The 8,715-nt window shown below is 38.2% G+C and overlaps 1 protein-coding gene across 1 annotated transcript; it reads right to left on the bottom strand.

The window, feature by feature from the left end:
• Positions 1–1,148: 1,148 nt before the first annotated feature.
• Positions 1,149–8,376, bottom strand: LOC308395897 (general transcription factor II-I repeat domain-containing protein 2-like). Its single transcript, XM_080880944.1, has 2 exons — positions 1,995–8,376; positions 1,149–1,406 (listed from the first exon to the last, which is right to left on the bottom strand). Exon 1 carries the CDS (start codon positions 4,645–4,647, stop codon positions 3,355–3,357), a length of 1,293 nt encoding a protein of 430 aa, XP_080737070.1. The 5' UTR covers positions 4,648–8,376; the 3' UTR covers positions 1,149–1,406; positions 1,995–3,354.
• Positions 8,377–8,715: the final 339 nt, after the last annotated feature.

Here is an 8,715-nt window from a genome sequence, read left to right as displayed (position 1 = left end):
TGTGTAACTTGAAGGCCCTGAGTACTTTCTCCCACACTGAAAACACTGGAATGATCAAATTATTTGAACATTACCTAATAAGACTGATTCAGGACAGACGATTAGTTATTTAAACTTTCCTAGCAGTCCTTCACAAACAGGGAACAGTCTGTCTATTCTCTCCATCTGTCAGCTGCTGCTGGCTCTTCCTCCTCCTCTTCCTCACACCCTGCTGAGTTTGTCCTGGTGGATCATCAGGGGTGCAAAGCCTCACAGATGATGTGCAGCAGTGGGTCCCTCAGTCTGTCCTCACTCTGGACACTTGCAGTTGTCACACATGGAAATCAAATGTGTGATAAGCTGCAGGATTCAAACACAAGTGTGACTTATTAATGAATGTTCATACTTTTATTACACAATCAGAGAGAAAGAAAAAGAGAGAGAGTGCAGGACAGCCAGACAGACAGATGACAGTCTCAGGTGTATACACTGCTACAAAACAGCACAAAAGAAGGAGGATTTAGTGTTTGTGTTATTACGAAACAAGAAGAGTTCCCAGATGGTACAGTGGACACATGTGTGACTCCTGTGATTAAAGCATCTTTCTTTCAGCTTAACGAGTGAACCGTCAGCTCGTTCAAACACACGTTAAAGTCAGTTTGGCTCGACCCCACCGAACAGAGGCAGCAATATAACATAGCTAACATTAACAGTGCAGTGAATCCTGCTTGTGCCGTGATATTCAGGACTGCAAACCGAGCAGCATCACTGACTTTCAGCTTGTTGTGTTTGTGGATATATGACTGACTTTAATTATCCATAAAATCATCACATTCTCTGTACACAGCAAATCCAGCATGTCCAAATTAACACTGTCGGATTTGATTTCAACACTATTAAAGTGTCTATATGGGTCCACACCAGAGAGTGTTAATTTAACTCTTTTTGGAGAGTTGGTACTTTAACTCTGTTTTAGTGTTAAACACCAAATCTGTCTGGAGTTGATAATTTAACACTTGGTGTTAAGAGTTTATATATTAATTCTCCAAGAGTATTTTAGTTTAACTACGTAAGAGTTATCTTCTAATTCATTCTAAAAAGCGGGAATTTTACTGTTCTGAACTTCTAGAAATTTCTTTTGGAAATAAACATTTACTAAAAAGACGCAATGGTTTTTGAAAAACATTTATTCTGAACTGTGCACCACAATTTCAAAACATTTTCTGAAAGATGTAACAGTATACATGTTCTCACTTTCATTAGAATTTTGTTTATCAAAAGGTCTGACATAGGTGAGCTGGTAAATGCAAATAACAGCATTCTCATCACTTATTTCTTCAATACAATATGCATGTCCTTCATTCATCCCTTTGTGGAACTTCAACGCACTTCTGCTCTCCCCCATATTCCATCTTCACAAGCATATCCTGTGCGGAGATTGAATAAAAATTAGTTGACCCTAATTAATGGCACAAATAATCCAGTAAACAATTGCAGCACAGTAAAAAAAAAAAAAAAAAAGGAATCCTCTTTGAGCCTTTACTTGTGTAAAGTATTTTCCCAAAAGACAAGGACACGGGCAACAGGTAATACTGAACTAAATGTAAAACCTCAACCTTTTTCATTTTTACCTAAACCGTGTGCACAAAACTCTGGAGGGATCTATGCTAACGTAGAATCCAGTCAGGACGTCTGCTACTGCTGTTTGCTCGGTTTTTTTTTTTTATGGGCGATCGTTTTCAGGCTTCAAGTAGCACCATTATACCAACATTTCACATTCTAGACATTGTTTTAGGTGTATTTGACCAAAAGTTTGACTGAAAATTCACATGCAAGCTTTTTTCAAGGCTGTGGTATTTGTCCGCAGACAATACCTTTCAGCTAGCTAAAACAGAATATTATGCTATCACCGAGCAACATGGCTAATGCCTTTCACACAGCTTTGTCTCAACTCCAAAGAGCCACAGAAGTAAAAGCTAATAATAATTGAAACAATCTTTGAAAAAATGACTTACCAAGCATGGCAAACAACTCAAATACGTAGAGCAAAATGTTCTGAAACGGCTTCACTTCAGCTTCGATTGGAGCCGTGCTGGGGGCGGAGTCTGTGAATTTACTCTGTTGGTGTCATAGCCCCTCTAGGAGTTCAGAGTTAAGAGGTCAAGATGTTTCCATTGTAACACCTCCAGATTTGACATAGAAACACTCATTTTTAACACTCGATTTTAACTACTATCATTTTACACCTCAGAGTTACATTAAAACAGGGGTCACCAACCTTTTTGAAAGTGAGAGCTACTTCTTGGGTACCGATTAATGTGAAGGGCTACCAGTTTGACACACACTTCTCAAATAACAAATTTCCTCAGTTTAACTTAATTATGTGTTATCATTAATAATTAATGATATTCATCTATGTACGGACACTAATTATGTTAATTATTTTTCACCATAATTATAAAGAATGCAAGTAGGAAACAAGGTAGGAAACATAAATATCAATATGCAACGCTTTATTTCTATATATCTCTGCAAGTATTTACATTTTGAAGTGATCACTTCTACAACATTTTCACTTACCACTAACAAATTTTAACAAATCATGCACTGTTACATACATTATTTTTGTATGTATGTAACATACAAAAAATCAACTTTCAAATTTTACAGAACTTTTCACCAAATTGGCAGCATTTTAAAGCAAATTTTCACATGTTACACTTAACAAACACATTTGTTTTTCAATAATTAAATTCAACTTTGACATGACACTGTAATGTTGCCACTGAGAACATCTAATATGGCTTTCTTTGTCTGTTAGTGGGAAACCTGGCATTGCATGCTGTTCACCAGTGTGTTCTAATCTGGGGTATAACTTGACACTGCAACTCTGAGTGAGTCTTGCAGATGTGCATCGGAGAGGCGTGTTCTGTGTTTGTTCTTGATGAAGTTCATGTCAGAAAAGGCTGATTCACAAAGATAGGTTGAACCAAACAGGCTGGCAACCTTCATAGCTGCTGTGCACACACCACTGTACTTTTCTGTGTCAACAAGGCACCAAAAGTTTGGTGCACCCAGATAGGCTTTGAGGTGGACGTCATTTTGCAATGTTACAATTTCGATTTCCACCTGTCCAGCATCCAAGCTGAACATTGAACTTAGTTGCTCAGCAATGCATGTTGTGTCCACATTCATGAAAGGATTGGAAACAAATGAGACACATGGCTCAAGCTGATCAAGGTCACAAAACCTGTTCTCAAACTCTTGACCAAGTCAGTTTATGACTTGAGTGTACTTTTCTGCAACTTTGTCAAAAGTCTTAGATGCTGAAGCATTGTCTTTCAGCACCATCTGCACAGAGGGAAAGTGCAGCACCTATTTTCTCTGTAAATGCACAGAGAAAATGTTCATCTGGGCTTTAAATCCATTTAAAGCACTTATCATGTCAGCAACAGTCTTACCTTTGCCTTGCAGCTCACAGTTCAAATGGTTCAGTTTCCCAGTAATGTCTGTTAAAAACGCAAGGTCAAGTGTCCACTCAGTGTCCTCCAGCAGAGATGTGTCTTCCCCTTTGGATTGCATGAACTCCTTGATTTCACCCAAAAGTGACAAAAAACGAAGCAAAATCCGTCCCCTGCTGAGCCATCGGATTTCCGTATGTAGTAGCAGGTCACCATATTCAGCTGACAGCTCCTCCAATAGCACCTTGAATGTTCTGTGCTGTTTAGCTCTGGAGCGGATGCTGTTTATGATCTTCACGACGGGAGTCATGACGTGCTCGAAGCCGATCACCTTTGCGCATAACGCCTGCTGGTGAATGATGCAGTGGTAATGCATGAAGTTTGGGAACTCTGTGTCACCTTTACAGTGAGCGATGAATCCCGTATGTCGGCCGATCATAGCAGGAGCCCCGTCGGTAGTCACTGATACCAGCTTTTCCAACGGTACCTTTTTCTTCGCGAAAAACTCCTTCACCACGTTATAGATGTCAACTCCCTTCGTAGTTGTCTTTAGTGGCAGTAGTGTCAGAAGTTCTTCTTTTGTGGAGAAACCATCAAATACCATCCGGATAAAGACCATCAGCTGTGCTGTACTGCTGCTGTCGACGGACTCGTCACACTGGATGCTAAACCAACTGCACTTTGCCAGATCCTGATCCAACTGATCGGCCAAGTTCCCGGACATAGCCGACACTCTTTTAACAATTGTAGTTGCCCCCAGCTGGACATCAGAGAGAGTGGAGATTACATCGTTTCCATATTTCTCGTCTTTAAGCACAGTTTTTGCAATTATCATCATTGCTTCTTTGAAAACCTCCCTGTCTAAAAATGCCTTCTTTTTCTTAATCATGAAATGTGTAGCTCTAAATGAGGCTTCGGTTGCTTTTTGAGAGTTTTTCACCGGTCTCGTGAAAAAAGACTGCTGTTTGCTCAAACCTGCCTTTAATTCGCGGGCCTTTTCCGCTCGCAGTGTGCTGCCCTTTGGGTAGTTAGCATGGTAGCTTGTGTGACACGTTCGGAAATGTCTCTCCACGTTGTGCCGCTTTGCCGTTGCCACAGTTGCCCCGCAAATGAGACACACGCATGAATCTTTCACAGTGGTAAAAAAAAAGAACTCTTCCTCCCATTCACTGTGAAAATTATATGTTTTCTTCCTTTTTTCCGCCATGTTTTCCTCATCTCCTCACCTTTGCCTTTGCTGGTCTTCACGGCAACTGTTTCCGTGGAGACCAGCTAGCACTAAATATTAGATCATGATCTAATATTTAATAATAAACATTTTTTTTAATATATTATCTCTAACAAATTAACACCAATGCAATTGTGATTAAAAAAAAATAGCAAGAAAAAATAAAAATAGATGCAGCTTACTGGTAAGTTGTTATGGTGAGCTATTTTTAGAACAGGCCCGCGGGCGACTCATCTGGTCCTTGCGGGCGACCTGGTGCCCGCGGGCACCATGTTGGTGACCCCTGCATTAAAAGAATGTGACTCTACTTAGAGTAAAATTAACTCTACTTTTGCAAGAAGACTATTAACACCAAAACATTTAACACTTTTGAATTTGCTGTGTAAGATTAAAGTCAATTATTGAATGGCGTATATTTTGAAGTAAAGGCTTTAAAACCAAGTTAGTACAAATCGTACTAGTACATAATCGGCCTTAAAATGCGGCCTTTAAGGCTGCAGACCCCAAATCCGGTCATTGGTACTTCCTGGCTTGTGTAGTTACTAGGTAACAAAAGCTCAACACTGCCCCTAGCGTCCTGGAGCACTTCCGTTGTGTTTTGGAATTTGCAAGTGTTTTGGGGTTTGCATGTGTTTTGTCTCTAGGGGCCACCGTAGTTCAGTATACCATGACTTCAGTGTCAGTATAAAATGGTTAGTCTTTTTTTCTGTTTGTGTTCAGCTTCTGGTACATCGGCGAGCCTAACAATGTTGATGGAGGTGAAGATTGTGGAGAAATCTATTTCTATAAAAGAGAAAACTCCTGGAATGATGCACCATGTGGCAGAAAAAATGTCTGGATTTGTGAAAAAAATTTATAGATAATTTAACCCACCAGAAAATATTAAGATGTAAAATCATGACAAATAAATGTAGTCATATAATATCACCATTGATTTCAGGTAGTCAGCTGATTTTAAGTGAAAGCAGAGAGGCAGAAAAGACAACCAACATAATACTTTGTTTATAAAGTTGGTGTGCAGTCTGTTGTCTGTATGTTATACACAGAAAAATATTTAAATACTGTTCAAATTATGTGATTATCTTCTTTTTATACATATAAAATGTACCTCTGTTCCAGAGTTTTCTGCCATAAGTGGTACAAAACTTTCCATAAATGTGTTGGCAGCACTGATTTGCTTTGAGCAAACATAATCATGTGTGTTTGCAAATAATATCAAAAATACTTTATTCATTACATTATAACAGCAAGAACTGTTTCTCGAGTTATGTGTGACAACATGAGCCTGGTTACTGGAAAACAAGTAAATGACTTCAATAGTTTGGAAACTAAATGAGAAAAATGCAAAAACCCATGTGGAAGATTGTCACAGTTACCATTTTTTAAGGGTGCCAGAAAAAAACCAAATTATTTGTAGAAAGAATGATGTGAAGTTGTCTGACTGCTTGTATTCAGTGCCATTTTGTTATTACCACATATACTTCATTAAAAGGCCTGGAATCGCTTTTTCTTATTAAAAAAACCCATTGCCATTTTACATGCAACATCTGTTAATGTTTAATGATCTACAGAATTATGAAAACAGCACACATAGCATTACAACAGGTAATCATGTACAGGTACTCAGAATTCTCACAGCCAGAAGGCATGCATGTGGTTACGTTAATTAGGTTGGTGATTCTAAATGTAAATAAGTACAAGTGAGCATATTCTTAGTATGGATATAAGCCTTTATTGTTTGTTTGTTTGTTTGTTCATTTATTTCAAACATGCAAACAATATTCAGGTAGATTTAATAAAGAAGATAAGAGAGAGAAAAAAATACTAAACAAAAGTCAATACATTTCAATATTGCTACCGTTCTAATTCATTTACATGTTGAAAGGGAGTGGTGCCACTAGCAGCAGCAATTAGACAGAATTCAGTAATTAAGGGCATAAAATGCAAGAACGTGGAGCATAAAATCAGCCTTTATGCGGATGATGTGTTACTCTTTCTCCAAAATTCACAAACCAATATCTCTGGGGTGATTGAATTGATAAACTCTTTTGCAAGAATATCAGATTACTCAATTAACTGGTCAAAATCTACAGTTCTACCGATTAATTGCTCCCTCCATAATTCCTCTTCTACACCACTGCAATCGGGAAATATAAAATATTTAGGTATTAATGTTTCTCCCAAGCTTGCAGATCTAACTAAATTAAACCATATCCCGCTTTTAAAGAAGGTAGAAGATGATCTGGCTAGATGGAAATGTCTACCCATATCACTCATGGGAAGGGTTGCCGCTATAAAAATGATGGTCTTACCAAAAATAAATTATTTATTCTCAATGATCCCAACTAAACCGCCACAAGATTGGTTCAGATCTCTAGATTCATGTATGTCCAAATTCCTTTGGAAAAATAAACCCCCCCGAATAAGCTTAAAAACACTACAAAAGACCAAGGATAAAGGAGGATTAGAACTACCTAACTTTCAGCACTACTTCTTAGCCAACAGGCTTCAGTTTATCTCAGGATGGCTAAAACATACCTTCTTAGATGAACCTTGGCTAGATGTAGAACAAGCACTTTGCAATAATCTAGAGATCTCAGACCTACCATTTATCAGCTCAAACATCCAACGACATGAATGCTTCAAAAGCATCAACATCAGCTCTTCTCTGACAGCATGGTGGGAGTTTCTAAAATTGACGGCGTCTTCATTAATCCCATGCAAACGTACACCTATCTGGAACAACCCTGACATATTACAAAACAATAATATGATAAACTTTTCAGATTGGAGTGGTAAAGGAATAAAATATTTAGAACATATACTAGAAGGAACAGAATTTATTTCATTTGACGGACTAGTTACACAATATGGGATCAACAAGAACAGATTTTTAGAATATCAACAAATTAAATCCATAGTAAAAAAGAAATTTAAACCGGGTCAAGTTGAACTACAAACACCACCAAGTGTGGTTCAATTTCTTACTCTTAAAACCCCCAAATTACTATCCAAAATATACAGAACACTTTCTAAATTAGATGAATCAATATCACTTCCTATTGCAAAATGGGAAGCGGATTTATCAGTTAACTTAGACCTAAACTTCTGGTCTCAGATTTTCTTAAAAACCTTTCATCTAATTAGAAATCCCAGTCTTCAATTAATTCAATACAAAATATTACATAGAGTGCACTATACAGGTCATCAGATGTTCAAGATGGGTTTTACATCTACCAACAACTGCTCACACTGCCAAACCAATTCACTGGACAATTATATCCACGCTCTTTGGTTCTGTCCACCAGTTCAGAAGTTTTGGCGCGAGATATGTGAAGACTTATCAAAGTGTCTGAAATGTAACATTCCAACTTCCCCCTTAGTGTGTTTGTTGGGCAGCTTAGATAATGTCACTTCAGAAAAGAATATAGCCCATATGGTTTTCACTGCCCTATGCATAGCCAAGAAAACAGTCCTCATGAACTGGAAAAATAAAAATAATCTTAATTCTAACCAATATAGAAATTATCTATTAGATTACATTAGTCTTGATACAGCCTCTGCCACCACATCAGATCATTTGCTCTGGGCTCCTTTGATCAGCTCCATCATATATATATATATATATATATATATATATATATATATATAATTAGGGGTGCAACGATATTCGTATCGATATTGAACCATTCGATACAGTGCTTTCGGTTCGGTACGCATATGTATCGAACAATACAAAATTTTTAATTTATTTGATCAACTTTCCTTCTGACGATGCTGTCTGTGTTGAGCGCTCAGTGAATCTGCGTTCGACTACTCCGCCTAGGCTCGACAGTGCAGCCTAGGCGGAGTAGTCGAACGCAGATTCACTGAGCGCTCAACACAGACAGCATCGTCAGAAGGAAGAGCGCAGGGCAAGCTAGCGAGACAGAAGTTAAGCTCTCCTTGCAACATGGACCTCCCCCACCCTCATTCAGATCTGGCGTTTGGAATTATTTTGGTTTTCATGTGACGTATGACGTATGACCCTGAAGGTAAGTTATGTCA

This window comes from Rhamphochromis sp. 'chilingali' (genome assembly GCF_963969265.1).
Source record: "Rhamphochromis sp. 'chilingali' genome assembly, chromosome: 4".
Lineage (NCBI taxonomy): Eukaryota > Metazoa > Chordata > Actinopteri > Cichliformes > Cichlidae > Rhamphochromis > Rhamphochromis sp. 'chilingali'.
This window is presented reverse-complemented; position numbering and strand designations above follow the sequence as displayed.

Excerpts from the sequence above, each read along its gene's own strand:
- LOC308395897 (XM_080880944.1), bottom strand. The coding sequence starts at position 4,647 with ATGGCGGAAAAAAGGAAGAAAACATATAATTTTCACAGTGAATGGGAG.